This window comes from Xenopus laevis, chromosome 3L (assembly GCF_017654675.1).
Source record: "Xenopus laevis strain J_2021 chromosome 3L, Xenopus_laevis_v10.1, whole genome shotgun sequence".
NCBI classification, from domain to species: domain Eukaryota; kingdom Metazoa; phylum Chordata; class Amphibia; order Anura; family Pipidae; genus Xenopus; species Xenopus laevis.
In genome coordinates, this window is record NC_054375.1 from 81,994,072 (window position 1) to 82,008,874 (window position 14,803).

Below are 14,803 nucleotides of genomic sequence, written 5' to 3' on the forward strand. Positions count from 1 at the left end.
GGTCCATGACATCAGTGGATTAGTGACCTATGGGGGTGGCACTGTGACACCAAACACTTGCAATCGGCCAGATTTCTTCTGGTTTTATAATGCTAAAACCTTGCCAATATGTTTTGAACTTTTAACAGACCCTCGTATAACACGACTGTCTGCTTCAGAACCTGAAACATGTCTCCCTGTTTACTTTAATTTCAATAAACAAACCTTATAACCTAGAGCTCCAGTTTTAGAAACAGCACCCATCCTATTCCCTGCCCACTTGTCTGTGAACCAGTGTTCCAGCCTTGGGAGTCTCAGGTAAGTGGTCCACCAGAGGGAGGATATTGAAAAGGTCCAAGTATATGATAATCCAATGTGATAACAGGTCTTGTGTGTGAGCCTGCTATGTAGGAGCAACTTCCTTTGTTCAAGGAGTTGCACTTTGGGAATGGTAGCACTACCTGGGGTCTTACTAGCTCTTGGAGAAGGGACATATTGCAAGGACTGTGCTAATGAGTCATACAGGCCCCATGTGTTCCCAGTTCAGGTTTATTATTTGTATTAGATGCTGTTGACATGTTCTATATTTATATAAATTTTATATTTATTTGCTGCAAAGCTTTGTGTATTTCATTTTTCTAGTGTAATTATCTGAGGTATAGTTTTTAGTGCCCACTAGCTTTCAAATCCTAGTTTCCCAGCACAAGCAAAGAGTGAGTGTGATCCTGTGAAGGAGTGTTGATTGGGAAGCTGGAAATGTTTGGTGAAAGTATCTCTGCATTTGAAAAACCACAAAGTGTTCATCATTGGAATGGGGTCAAAGGTCCCACGAGTGAGGGAAGAATATATTTAAGAACATTTTGGATGGGGAACAACCCAAGATTGGCTGCATCTCAGCAAAATTCTGCTGGGATTGGAAAAGAAGAAAGAGATTGGAAAAGAATATTCTGCAGGGGTCCTGCTGAATGTTCTTATAGAGAGCCCCAGAGAAATAGACTGTGAAAAGGTTACCGCTGATATTAATGATAAAGGTGAAAGGCCATGAAAGATTGTACTCCCTGATATGTCTAATGATGCAGAGAAATCCCTTGCTAACCAGCATTACCAGTTGAATAGAGTCAAGTAAAGCATTTTCCATTTTTCCTGAGCTTGGTCTCCAAGTGTAGTCAGCATAGTGTATTAGATACTGTGTGGAATCAGACTCTGCACTGCATCATAGGAGGGATCCATGAGAAATTCTGTGGAAAACCGGTTGAATGAGGATCTTGGTTATTAAGGATGAGCTTGGGAATGAGTGAGAACAAAAGACATGCACCACCCGCAGGTTTGAATTAACTATATGCAAAACACCAAGACACTGAGGTATTGTGGGTGGGTGGGCCTGGGTGGGTGGGCCTAGGTTGGGCCAATAAAATCGGAAGCCCTTAAAATCGGAAGCCCCTTCAGTTCCCCCACTGGTTTGCATGAGTGTGGGGAGGGGTCTTCCCATTTTAAGGGCCTACCCACCCACAATACCTCAGTGTCTTGGTGTTTTGGATGAGGATCTTGGCATAATAAGGGAAATGTTAGTGAAAAGGTCGATGGGAATATCAGGGTTATAAACCACCACTAGATCTGAGCCTGGAAGGCTGCCATATGTTTAGTTCTGGTTTGACTCCTCTCCCCAGGCAGACAAGTTGCTGCACAGCTTGGAAGTGTAGCTGCGGTGATGCTTTGGGGTGGCTTGTCTGTGATTTGATCTGTTGTTGGGCAGCAGAGGACAAAAACATGAAGGTTTCAGTGGAGATGGCATCTGTCTGGGGTTTCCCCTTCACCCCACTGGGAGGAGTGCCCCTGGTTTCACCTTTGCCTATACTGAGCAGAAAGGCCCAATAGTCCAGCCACCCCTCACCCCTTCCCTGCTGGTTCATGTGTCAGTGATGAGTGTACCCTTCTACTGACAACATGATCAAGTGACAGGGACACATTATCCATCACTTGTTGGTGGAGGGCAGGGACAGCCATCCTGGCAAAGTAATGATGATTTCGGATCTGTCAGCGCATTCTATCAGTGGGCAGAATGGGGCTGCATTAACTAGCTACCAGTAGCTTTGCCAGATGTTCATTGAGCCTCTGCAAAAAGAGGGAGGCTGGGGGATATTTGCACCCTGCAACTTAATAACTTGGGAAGGAAATGTGGTGGGACAAGGGACATGGAGGAGTCAAGCCTAGGAGAAAGAAGGAAGTAAATCAGGCTGCAGAATAGGTATAGCTGCACATTGACCACCTGCAGCTGTGAGTTTTTAAAACTTCTCCCCTTGCTCAATGGGATGGGAAACTGGCACCACTTGCTTGAGGAATCTGAGGAAGAAGACAGGAAGCATGACTGCCCTATGCCCTGCCACTTTGGTGCTGCTCCAGGGGCGCTCCGCCAATGAGGCAAATTGAGTAACTCGCCTCAGGCGGCAAAGCCCCACTAGGTACCAGGGGTGCCAAAAATGCCACTCCTGGTACTTTAAAAAACGAATTTCCGGTTTTCAAACAGGAAATTAGGCTCTTCTAGCGCAGAGAGCATAATTTCGCTTTCTGCGCTAGAAGAGATGAATTTCCAGTTTGAAAACCGGAAATTTGGTTTTTAAAGTACCAGGAGTGGTACCTAGTGGGGCTTTGCCACCTGAGGCGAGTTACTCAATTCGCCTCATTGGCCCTCTTCGACGCCCTTGTGGACCCCCCCCACTGGACCAAAGAGGTGAGCGCACCGGGGAGAGGGGGCAGCAGCAACACCAAGCTGCCTCAGGCAGCAGAGGGGCCAGGATCACCCCTTTGCTGCTCCCACATCATCCTGTGACCAATCCTTGAATCTACTCATTGCTGCCCACATTAGAGGGGGTAGTGTCAATCAGCCAGTCCACCACTGCTTCTCCTTGGTGTGGTGCTATGGGGTGCCTACTTGTGAAGGTAAAATAAATGCTAGTGGCAGGTGTCCCACTGCGACCTGGTGCCTGCTGCACATTGCCCACAGTGGGCACATCATGCGGGCAGCGCAGTTCGAGGCTACATGCCCATAGCCATGACTAGCTCCACAACAGTTTGAACGCTTTCTCCCTTTTCCTAGACCACTCCTACTGGACTGGACCATAGCACACCATAAGAAGAAAAAAAGAAGTGTATAAAATATAATTAGGAAGGGTAGAATGGATTTGTATCCATTTGTATAATTTGAACAAAAATACGGTAATAGTATTCTCTTAATATTCATACATATTTTTTAGGTATGCAATCTAAAATCTTAATTCTGTACTTACTTTATTATATTCTATTATTAATAATTTTAGATTATAAATATGATTAGTTAATGTACAAGTTCATAAATATTAATGCCACTTTTGTTTTATGCTTTTTATAGGTGGACGTGCTAAAGGTACGTTAGAAAACAAGATTTGAGATGCATAAAATATAATCCGTACAATAACTCGTACACTCTGGTCTGGCCTTTCTGGAATAGTTATGTGCTGTTACCCTGCAAAGGCAAAAAAATGTGTTTAGAAGTCTAATGAGTCTAATGAGTGGTAAAGGTTTTCAAGAAAATTTCCAATCATTCTTGGAAAAGATTTTCCAAGAAAGATCGTTGGTTTCTATACAGATGTGTAAAGCTGAATCGTCAGATATACAGGTAGAAACAATACCTATACAATAGGTATCTGACAATTCAAGGGCACCCGATTAAAATTTTCCGTCCAGCCCGATCGACGTGTGTGTGTATGTGTCTATGGCCACCTTTAAACTTAAAGGGTTTGTTCACCCTTGCTTTAACTTTCAGTATGATATAGAGAGTGATATCCTGAGACAATTTTTTATTATTTGTGATTTCGGAGTTATTTCGACTTTAACTTTGCAGCTCTCCAGTTTTCAATTTCAGAAATCTGGTTGCCATGGTCCAAATTACCCTAGTAACCATGCATTGATTTGAATAAGAGATTGGAATTTGAATAGGAGACGGTCTGAATATAAAGATGAGTAATAAAAAGTAGAAATAACAATACATTTGTAGCCTAACAAAGCATTTGATTTTTAGATGGGGACAGTGACCCCCATTTGAAATCTGGAATAAGGCAAATAACTAAAAAATAATTAATGAAGACCAGTTAAAAGTTGCTTAGAGTTGGCTATTCTATAACATACTAAATGTTTACTTAAAGGTGAACCACCCCTTTTACTCTACTAGATAGTGGGGGAAATATACTCTACCATGGGTCATAAGGTTTTGAGGTTATTTTATATGGTTTATTTAGCCATTAATATAGAATCATGGTTTGATTTTGCCAAATCCCAATACTGCTACAGGCTAGGATTCCAAAAACAAATTTTTGTTTCACCCTTCTTTAACTTTACAGCACCTTCCAAATAGTTTAAATCAACAGCACTAACGAGCAAGTGCCATAGACTCTAAGGTTGTATAAGGTATAATTAGACTATATAAATCTTGAATTTCCACATCCATTGAGCTAGTGGGTAAAATGGTAATCTCTTGATTAATGATTTGTTGTATGTTATCAAATCAAACGTATCAGCATTTACCACTGACACAAACTTAAGCAGAACATGAAACCAAGCAAGAATGTGTAATTCTTGCAGTGGGTTCTTAGCAAACTAGTGTTCTGGACAGCTAACTGACAGATAACATAGAATACAGAAATTGTTATGTACTTTAGAATGAGGAATATGCAGGTTACTTGTACTCTTAATGAAACTAAGTTAAATTGTATGCAAAAGCATAAAAAACATATTAAGGAACATACAGTATATAAGATAGTTTAATCTACAGAAATTCCAAAGAAGACCGAATAAATTGATAATGGGTATAGAAGAGCTACAGTAAGTTATCAAGAAAGGTTTGCCATATTAGGACTTCTCATCTGAGAAGAGGTTTTTAATAGAGGGGTTGGGTTATAATCACTGAGGAACATACAATAAGCTCAATAATGCCTTCTTCGCCAGAACTTTTTTTTTAACTGAAATTTTATTGAGAATTTATCTTGAATAACATCATACACCACAGTGTATAGGTTATTTGGAAGAGAATGGAGGAAGGGAAAAGAAAGGATTTGGTGGGGTAGAAGGGGAATAAAGTAAAGGTTCATCAAAATAACGATAACAGAAAGACACTTTACTATACTTTCAGAAAGTCAGTAGACGACTGGGATTCTTCATTTGCTTACTGATGTAGAGGGCCAGTTTGGGGTTTTACCCCTCTCTGCCTTGGGAATTTGTAATAAGGATAAAATTTGTCTTCCATCTGGGTTTATTTCATATGTGTAATGCTACTTGCTGCATTGGTGAACTTATTGGGTTTTTTCCATAGAAGGTCGATATTATTTTGCATGAACACCCAAAGTTACATAGTTAGTTACATGTTTCATGGAGAATGTGGCTCCTAATTCTGTTTCACATTTTTGCATATATGGAAGCTTTGCATTATTTTGGCTGTGTTGGATCAATGTTTTATACAGTAGGCTGATCAGTCCAGGTGCTAATGGGGATTGTGTAAAAAAGGTCTTGAAGCTAGATGCTGTGATAGTTTTTTGTTTGTTGGTTTGCATAGTGTAATATTTGATTAGCTCTATATATTTCTTCTTGTGGGAGTTGGTATTTTCCTGTAGTTGAGAGAGCATCATTAGCCATCCATAGCTGTGAGGGCCTTTACTGTGATTCTCCTTTGTTGATCCACTATTAATCAATATGGTTGATCAATATGGGGCTCAAAGGTGACGGTGATGTGATCAGGTGGGTTGTATATGTTGGGGCTAGTTGTGCTAGCCTTGCAGCCCAGAAATATTTTGTAAGGTTTGGAACTGCCAGTCCTCCATTTGCTTTAGACATATGCATTATCTGTTTGGTATTCGTGGGTAGTTCCATATGAAATTATAGATTTTTATTTGTAGTTTGTGGAGGTCTCCCAGTGAGATGAGTATAGGCAGGGTTCGGAACAGGTAGAGTATTTTTGGTAGGTACACCATCTTGATGCAATGAATTCTGCCCACCCATGAGATTTTATGCTTGTCCCATTTTAAAAGTTCCTATTGGAGTATTTTTGTATTGTAAAGCCAAAGTTCAGTTGTATCAGTTTTACTGTATGGTTAGGTATGTTGCAAGGTAACACTTTGGACTTCTCTGTATTGTTCTTTAAGCCAGATATATTTGCAAAGTTTTGTAGTGTTTTGATAAGGTTTGGTAAAGATATAAGGGGAATGGTAAGGTTGACTAGTAAATCATCCGTAAAAAGTGATAATTTGTATTCTTTTCCTTTTACTGTTATGCCCCTGAAGTCACCCTGATGTGGTGGCTCCTTCCAAGAGGGTTAGGCCTTCCTCAGGGGTTCTTATTGTGCATTGTTGGCCTTCCCAAGAGAAAATTAAAGAGAAGGGGAATCCCCATTTGTATATATATTGTATTTTATATTTGTAGAGAGATTGTGTGGGTGTTGGATTGCTTCTTCAGTGTGTCCACTCGTTCACCCAGGTCTTTTAACTGTCATGTGAATTATCATGTGAATTCTGTTACTGCAGTACTGCTGTAGGCCTGGGGTCGGCTTCCTCTGACTGTTCAGTGCAAGGGGACAAAGATGGTGGCCACGAGATGTCGGCTGTTTGGTGCTGAAAGATTGGCTGGGTTTGGGATTATGCCTTTCTTTTGCCAATGGCGTTTCCGTCCCGCGTATATACAGGCTTTCCTGTTCTAATATAGACCTTGTCTCGATTCCGCATGCGTAAAACGGCGACCAAGCGAATTTACGCAAAAAATACCAGCAGTAGTCGGGGAGACGGGACTGGACATGGTGTAGGCAACAGAGCAGGTACATGCCTGGCGCCCCACCAGCTTTGCGCCCTAGGCACGTGCGTACTCTGCCTACCCCTAGTTTCGGCCCTGAAAGAGATGCCTTCACGTTGGGTTTTCCTCCTTGCTCTGGATTAGCTACAAATTATTTAGGACTTCCTTGAGATTCAACAACGTTATAACTTTACCTCCATACCATCAAATAAAGGATATATGTAATGTATACATTTTTCATTATTTAAGCACCTTGAGGAAATTATTTGTCTAGATACTTTTGTGTCAATTTTGTCCTTTTTTGTATTAGGAAGTATTAATGCTTTGTTATTTATCAAAGGTTTTTGATTTAGCATGAAACATACTGTATGTGTAGTGTTAAAAAGAGCAACATGGGGAAAACTGACTTACATAGCTCTTTGCTATGTGCCTTTCCTTTGGGAGCCTTGGTGCTCCGAAAGCTTACAATGTATTTTTATTATTAAGCAATATAGGTATCACTTCTCCAAAACTTTGTTTATTTGTTTATTTTTTGATTTGTTACTTTTGCTACTGGCTAACACAGAACCACAGTTTTTGTTTTGTGCTTTCACTACAGCAAAACTGTAAGGTAACAGGACATCACTAGTAGGATTGGTTTAGGAGATAAGGCAGGGTGGAAAGGTCAGCAATGATGGTCAGTCAGGTCATGTCACCATAGCTTCTTTGAAAATCAGACAGAAAGAATTTATGCACAGGGCTCATAAGCGATTTATAGCATGTGTTGGTGCCAGGAATCCTCTTATTTCTACAATGAAAGGAAAAAGGAGTTTGCAGAAAAGCTTGTAACTTTGTTTTTATGGTTAAAACTGCTAAATAAATTAGCAAATCCCAGAAGAAATCACTCCTTGTTAGTAAATAATCTCATGTAGTATTCAAAAATGCTCTCCCCTTCTCCACGGGCCACCATCAAGCTCACACAGAAGGATACAAAAATCCCATAGCGTAATACTGTTTTATTTTTACGAATAAACATATTTTAAAACATTACACTCACATTTTTTTGTTTGTATAATAAAATGAATTTCTAATGTAATAATTATGCTATCTTCTTAGGTGGAAAATACAAAGGTATGTTATAACGCTATTTTATTTGTGAATATCTTACAGCAAATTCAAAGTAATACATAGTTGCTCCTCCTGTTAGGAATTTTATATTGAGTGCTTCCTGGTTTCTGGCTATATGGCAGTGACTCTTTCAGGAACACTAAGCAAACAAGAGACCCAAGCAGACAACAACAGCTATGGATAGTGTCTTATGACTCTGTTTTACAGCCTGTAGGTTGAGCCAGTGGAATGGGTCATCACAGGAGCTGAAGAATTAGCAAAATACGTATTTCACTTTGGTTTCATCAGGGACTTTTAAGCATTATGTTGTCTCTTTTGGCTAACAGAGGTATTCACCTTTATATTAATGTATGGTATGATGTAAACAATTACAATTTGTGATGGGTCTTCCTTATTTGTGTGTGTTTTATATTATTTAGCTTTTGTTTGGCGTGTGTGTGTGTTTTTTATTATGTAGATTTTTGTTTAGCAGCTCTGAAATTTCAGCAGCTGATTGTTAGGGTCCAATTTACCCTAGAAACCAGGTATAAGTTTGAATAAGGGACTGGAAGATGCATAGGCCTGTAAAATATAATTTAGTAATACAACATAAAATCAACAATACTGAAGACCAAAGCAAAAGTTGCCAATAATAGGGCATTCCATAACATGCTAAAATTAGCTTAGATGTGACTTTATAAGAGCAATTTGTATGTCAATTATTATGTTAAATTTTCTTTAAGTGTAATTTAAAACTTTTGAAAAAACGAGTGTAATAAGAGTAGTTATAAACTGATTGTTTAAATCCAACTGCTCTATTTTTCTTGTAGATTCAGGATCAGATGAAAGTCGTGGTAAGCCTTTCAAAAGAGTTTTGCATTTATATAAATCTCTGTTCTGGAGTGTTATAGAATTTTCCATTGGCATATTGTATTTAATCTTAGATTCTAGTGGTATGAGCTTTCCTTTTTGAGTGAGACTAAAATATAGACACTGCGATATATATTACCTGGTATCAATGTATTATATAAGGTTTTCTAATTTGGTCCCTTTCAATGCAAACTGCTCTTTTTGGCTTGCATTAAATTGTAACCATATATGTCAATAAACATTCTAAATAAATTAAATGGGTATAGATTTACAAGATGGAAGGGTAATTCTTCCATTTATAAAGTATTGATCAAGTTTCATCTATAACATAAAAGGTAGTATTAATCTTCTGAAATTTCAAAGAACAGCAAACAAGTTAATAATGGGTATGGAAGACCTCAGTTATGAAGAAAGGTTTGCCAAGTTAGAATCCTTCACATGGTAGAATACAAGGCTATTTATAACTTACTTTAGTACTCTACTCTTTTTTTCACTACAGCAAAACTGTATGGTAACAGGACACCACTAGTAGGATTAGTTTAGGAGATAAGGCAGGGTGGAAAGGTTAGCAATGATGGTCAGTCATGTCATGAGACCATAGATTCTTTGCAAAGCAGACAGAAAGAAAAGAATTTATGCGCATGCACAGGGCTCATACGTGATTAATTGCATGTGTTGCATGTGAAAAGGGAGTTTGCAGAACAGCTTGTAACTATGGTTAAAACTGCTAAATAAATTAGCAAATACCAGACGAAATCACTCTTTGTAAGTAAATCTAAATATAATGGCCAGTAATTTGAGTATTTTTATTGTTCTTTAAGGGATTTTTCTATCCAAATACCTTTGTGCGAATGTTCTCACTTTGTTAAATGACTAATATAAGGGTGAATTAATGTTTTATTATTTATTTATTTTTCTTAGGAGCACGTGCAAAAGGTAAACAATGCAATCATGTTACATTAAAGATACATAAGTATCTTGGTAATAGTTTGGATAAATAAGTGAATTAAATGAAAACATTGCAGGAAAAATAGAAAAATAGAAAACAATTGCCACAATTAGGATCCTTTACACTCGAACAAAGACATTTATTGAGGGGTGTAATATTCACTAGATATAATGATATGAGAAATACAGTAAACTCAGTAATGCCTTATTTAACAGAAGTTATCATACCTTAAGTTTGGAGGACAGAAGGTTCAATTTTGTGATAGAGTAAGTAAGGGAAAGACATTTAATGGGGGATGTGTTATAATCACATACAAATAAACTCAATAAAGCCTTATTCATCAGAAATGATTTTTAAAAGAATAACTTATTAGTGTTGTGTAAGTAAACTCACACCCGACCCGAACCTGCCCGCACCTGCCTTCTCCCCTCTGTTTTTAGCCATGCAGTGCCTCACCCAGCTGATGACGTCACAAAAGGGGATGATGCTCAAACCTATAAAGCTGGAAGCCAGCAGCTGGGTGGGGAGAGCAGGCAGAAGAACTCAACCTTAGCCCACCTGCAACCCGCAAATGGTGTGCCGAGTTCAGCCAGAACCTGCGGGTATCGGGCTGGCCAGCACATCACTATAACTTATCATGCCTTAAATATGGAGAACAGCAGTGAGTGAGTTTTGAGGTTCTGGAATTTCACACCAAAGCAATGCTATTGAAGCATACAGTACATTTCATAGTTGCACAAAAGTGTTGAATGTCTTTTTAGCAGGCAAGAAAAGAATATACAGGGCTGGTGATATTAATACACTTAGGAATGCATGAAGCTAAATAATACCATACATATAAACATACATATACACAGCATGTCATTTTCTTGAATGGAATTAGGTTGTCAGGTAGATTTCATTTAAATAAATCACAAACTGCACAACTACATTAAAAGACTCATCTGATTACTGTAAAAAAGGGGGCAATATATTTCTTGTATCATAGGTCATAAAGGTAAGAGATTATTTTTGCTTTACTTAGCCATTAAGGTAACATGACACTAGGGGGCAGATTTACTAAGCTCAAGTGAATGATTCGAATATAAAAAAGTTCGAATTTCGAAGTATATTTTTGGGTACTTTGACGATCGATTTGGCTATATTCGATCGAATCGAATTCGAATACAAAATTGTTCAAATATTCGACCATCCGATAGTCAAAGTACTGTCTCTTTAAAAATCCTTCGCCTAATTAAAGCTACCATATTGCTATATTAGCCTGTGGGGACCTTCCAGTGCATTTTTTTAAGTTTTTGCCATTGAATAAAAATCCTTTGATCGATCGCTAAAAAAATTCAAATCATTTGATTTGAAGGATTTAATTGTTTTTATTTGATCGATCGAATGCTATTTTAGATCTAAATCCTTCGAATTCAATATTCGAATTTGAAGGATTTCAATTGGATGGTCGAACTTTTTTCTTTTTATTTTGTGATATGAGACTTTGCTGCATATAGGTTTGTCACCTGGTCAGCATTGCACCAGGAAAGTGATGCTTTGTGCACTTATTATTTAACTAAAGGGAGAAAAACAATGAAGGCTGTATTTTTTTTTCCCCAAAAAATTTTGGCGGCAAGTACGTAAAAGAATAATAAAATAGTTCCATTTTTTTTACAGGAGGACCAGCAAAAGGTACTTTTAAAGCAATATGACTTTTTAAAAATGCAAATAATTATACAGAAATTTCTATTTTATATTTATACAATAGAGTCTGTAAAAGATTTCTACTGTATGTGTTTCTAAACAAAAGTTTAATCTTGCATATTTCAAGTACATTTTTCCTTCAGGATATGGGAGCTTATATTTGTTTTTGCAAAACAATTATTAATAATATTAATAATTATTAACAGACTGGAGAAAAAATTGTATAATTTTAATATTGTAAAATGGTTAACAATCTCATTTTGACTTTTATTGGTTTGTAAGTTTATATCTGTAGGGTTATACAAGTATAATAGTAGATTAAGGTTTACTTCGATTTTGCCAAAGCTTTTCTATACAGTAGGGATGCACAGAATCCAGGATTCAGTTTTAGATTCAGCCAAGATTCAGACTGCCTTATTGATCACAAATAATTTTGCGGGTTTGGGTGCGGGTCGACCTGCACATCACAAATAAGTTATTATTGATGTGGGGGTCGACCCACACCCAAACCTACCCACCCCTCTATTTTTAGCCCTGTGGTGCCTCGCCCAGCTTATAACATCACAAAAAGGGTGGGGGCACATGTGGCTATAAAGCTGGAAGCCGGCAGCCAGGTGGGGAGAGCAGGCACAGGAACTCAACCTGAGTCCGTCCGAAACCCACAAATGATGTGCCGAGATCAGCCAGAACCTTCGTGTATCGGTCAGCCAGCACATCACTATAACTTATCATATCTTAAATATGGACAACAGCAGTATTTTTGGGGATCTGGAATTCCAAAACCAAAGCAATTCTACTGAAAAATACAGTACATTCCATAGTTTCACAAAAGTGCAGGTCACTTTTTAGTTTCACAAAAGTGAATTCTCTACATCTACAGTACTTGTAACTGACTATTAAGTACCATAGATTCTACAGTTCTGTGATGTATTAGTCTATGTGAATCTTGCAAAAGGTTAATCTCTTGATTAATCACTTGTAGGCTGGTATCAGCATTTGCCAATGACACAAAATTAAGCGGAAAAAAATAAATCTATCAAGGATATTTCATTCTTGCAATTAAGTCAATTAAGTCCTGGCAAACTGGTGTTCTGGGCAGATGGGATTAAATACAGACATTGTTATTCATTTTAGAATTAGGAATATACAGGCTACTTATACCCTTAAAGGGGTGGTTCACCTTTAAGTTAACTTTTAGTATGTTATAGAAGTAACTTTTAAATTGGCCTTCGTTTTCTTTATAATTTTAGAATTATTTGCCTCTTTCTATTCAGGCCCTTTCCTATACATTTTCCAGTGCTTGGTTGCTAGGGTAATGTGTTCCATCAGGTTGCTGAAATTCCACAAGTAATAAAAAATGAAAACCATTAGCAAATTGTCTCAGAATATCACTTTCTACATCATACTAAAGTCAATTTAAAGACGAACAACCCCTTAAAGGGAAATAATCCAAATTATCTATGCAGAAGAATAATACACATATTAAGGAATATACATACATTAGATAGTTTCACAAAGTGCTGTCTTTTCATTAGGCAATAATATACAGGGCTATTGATATTGGACTTGGGTAATCTTGATCCAGAAATTGGTTCAGTTGTGCTTTTGGCATCAGGAAGATATTTTTCCCTTATGAAAAACATTGGACATGGCTTCAGATGGGGGTTTTCCGCCTTGCTCTGGATCAACTACAAGCTATTTAGGACTTAATGTACTTGTGATTAAATTTTCAAAACATGACTTTTTCTCAGCCTCACCTTAACTACAGCCTCAATTTAGCTGTAACCTTAAAGGGCAGATTTATCAAGATACGAGTTTGTAAAAAAAAACTACAGACGAGGAAAAAAAACGATGACAAAACTTGTGCGACTTTTTTCTAGCTTATTTAAGAAAAAAGCACAACAAAATATTCCCGAGCAAGAATCTCATAGTCCCATTAATTTTCAATGAGGCTGAAAATCGCAAATGTTTTAATAAATTGAGAAAATAAATAAATACATTTTTTAGAGAATATTCCCATTGACTTCTATACAACCTTGCCAGCTTTTACTTGCTAAGTTTTTTTCTGGTGACTTCTCATGTTATATATATATATATATTTATATATATATATATATATATATATATATATATATATATATATATATATATATATATATATATATATATATATATATATATTAGGAAATTCAATATGTTGCTTGAAAAAGAAAATTTAAAGAAAAAGGTTTGCCCAAATTAGGATCTTTCCCTCTGGAAAATAGGCATTTATTTGGGGGGACTGTATTATATTAAAAAAACATACAGTAAAAGGAAAAAAACTAATTACCAGAAAAAATATTTTAAGTTATTATACAGTCTGGAGGAGGACAAAATAATTGAAATTTTGTGATGTAAAAGTTTTTGCAGTAAGTTGTGTGGTGCTGGAATTCCCTTGCTGAAGCAATTCTACTTGAACAGTGCATTACATAGTTTTACAAAGGTAGTTTTACAAAGGTATTTTCATCAGCCAAGAATTTACAGGGCTGGTTTATACACTAAAAAGTCATGAAGCACTAAATATATATGTAATACTTAGAGTATATATTCACATATACAAATACACAGTAGATTATTTACTTGAATGCAGTCAAGTGAGATAGATTCCATTAAAGTAAAGTACAGGCTGCACAGCTATATTAGGGGATTCTGATGCCTGAAAAACAATGGGGTACCATGGGGCATAGGGGCAAAAGATTATTTTAAGTTTTTGAACAATGAAATCACTGTTTGATTCTCTTCTTTCTGATTTGTGATGCAAGACTTTACAGCATTTGGCCAGCATTGCTATGCTTGATGTCTTGATTATTTAACCAAAAAGGAAAATACAATTGAAGGTTGTTTTTTCCCAAAAAATGTTGCAATCCTAAATGCATAGTACATAAAAATAATATTAATAAAATAGATCCGCCTTTTCTTTTATAGGAGGACCAGCTAAAGGTAATTTATTAATTTATAAAAAGGGAAACAATTTGGAAGTTATTTATTTGCAAAAGAGGTTGCAAACTTAAATGCACAGTACATAAAAGCAATAGTAATAAAAAACATTATTCCTCCTTTTTATTTTACAGGAGGACCAGCTAAAGGTAATTGATTAATTTACAAAAAGGGAAACAATATGGAGGTTATTTATTTGCAAAAGAGGTTTGCAACCTTAAATGCACAGTACATAAAAGCAATAATACTAAAATGTATTCCCCCTTTTTCTTTTACAGGAGGACCAGCTAAAGGTAATTGATTCATTTATAAAAAGGGAAACGATTTGGAGGTTATTTATTTGCAAAAGAGGTTACAAACTTAAATGCACAGTACATAAAAGCAATAGTAATAAAAAATATTTTTCCCCCTTTTTCTTTTACAGGAGGACCAGCTAAAGGTAATTGATTA

General features: G+C 36.9%; 1 protein-coding gene across 50 annotated transcripts in view; it reads left to right on the forward strand.

Moving 5' to 3' along the window:
• Positions 1–14,803, forward strand: part of csmd1-a (CUB and Sushi multiple domains 1/integumentary mucin B.1) — a 263,577-nt gene that overhangs the window by 7,297 nt on the left and 241,477 nt on the right. For all 50 annotated transcript variants that reach the window (XM_041586464.1, XM_041586465.1, XM_041586482.1 and 47 more), the window contains exons 3-7: positions 3,365–3,379; positions 7,882–7,896; positions 8,703–8,726; positions 9,664–9,678; positions 11,351–11,365. In XM_041586464.1, the coding sequence (XP_041442398.1) occupies positions 3,365–3,379; positions 7,882–7,896; positions 8,703–8,726; positions 9,664–9,678; positions 11,351–11,365 (84 nt within the window). The remainder of the gene's footprint in view (positions 1–3,364; positions 3,380–7,881; positions 7,897–8,702; positions 8,727–9,663; positions 9,679–11,350; positions 11,366–14,803) is intronic.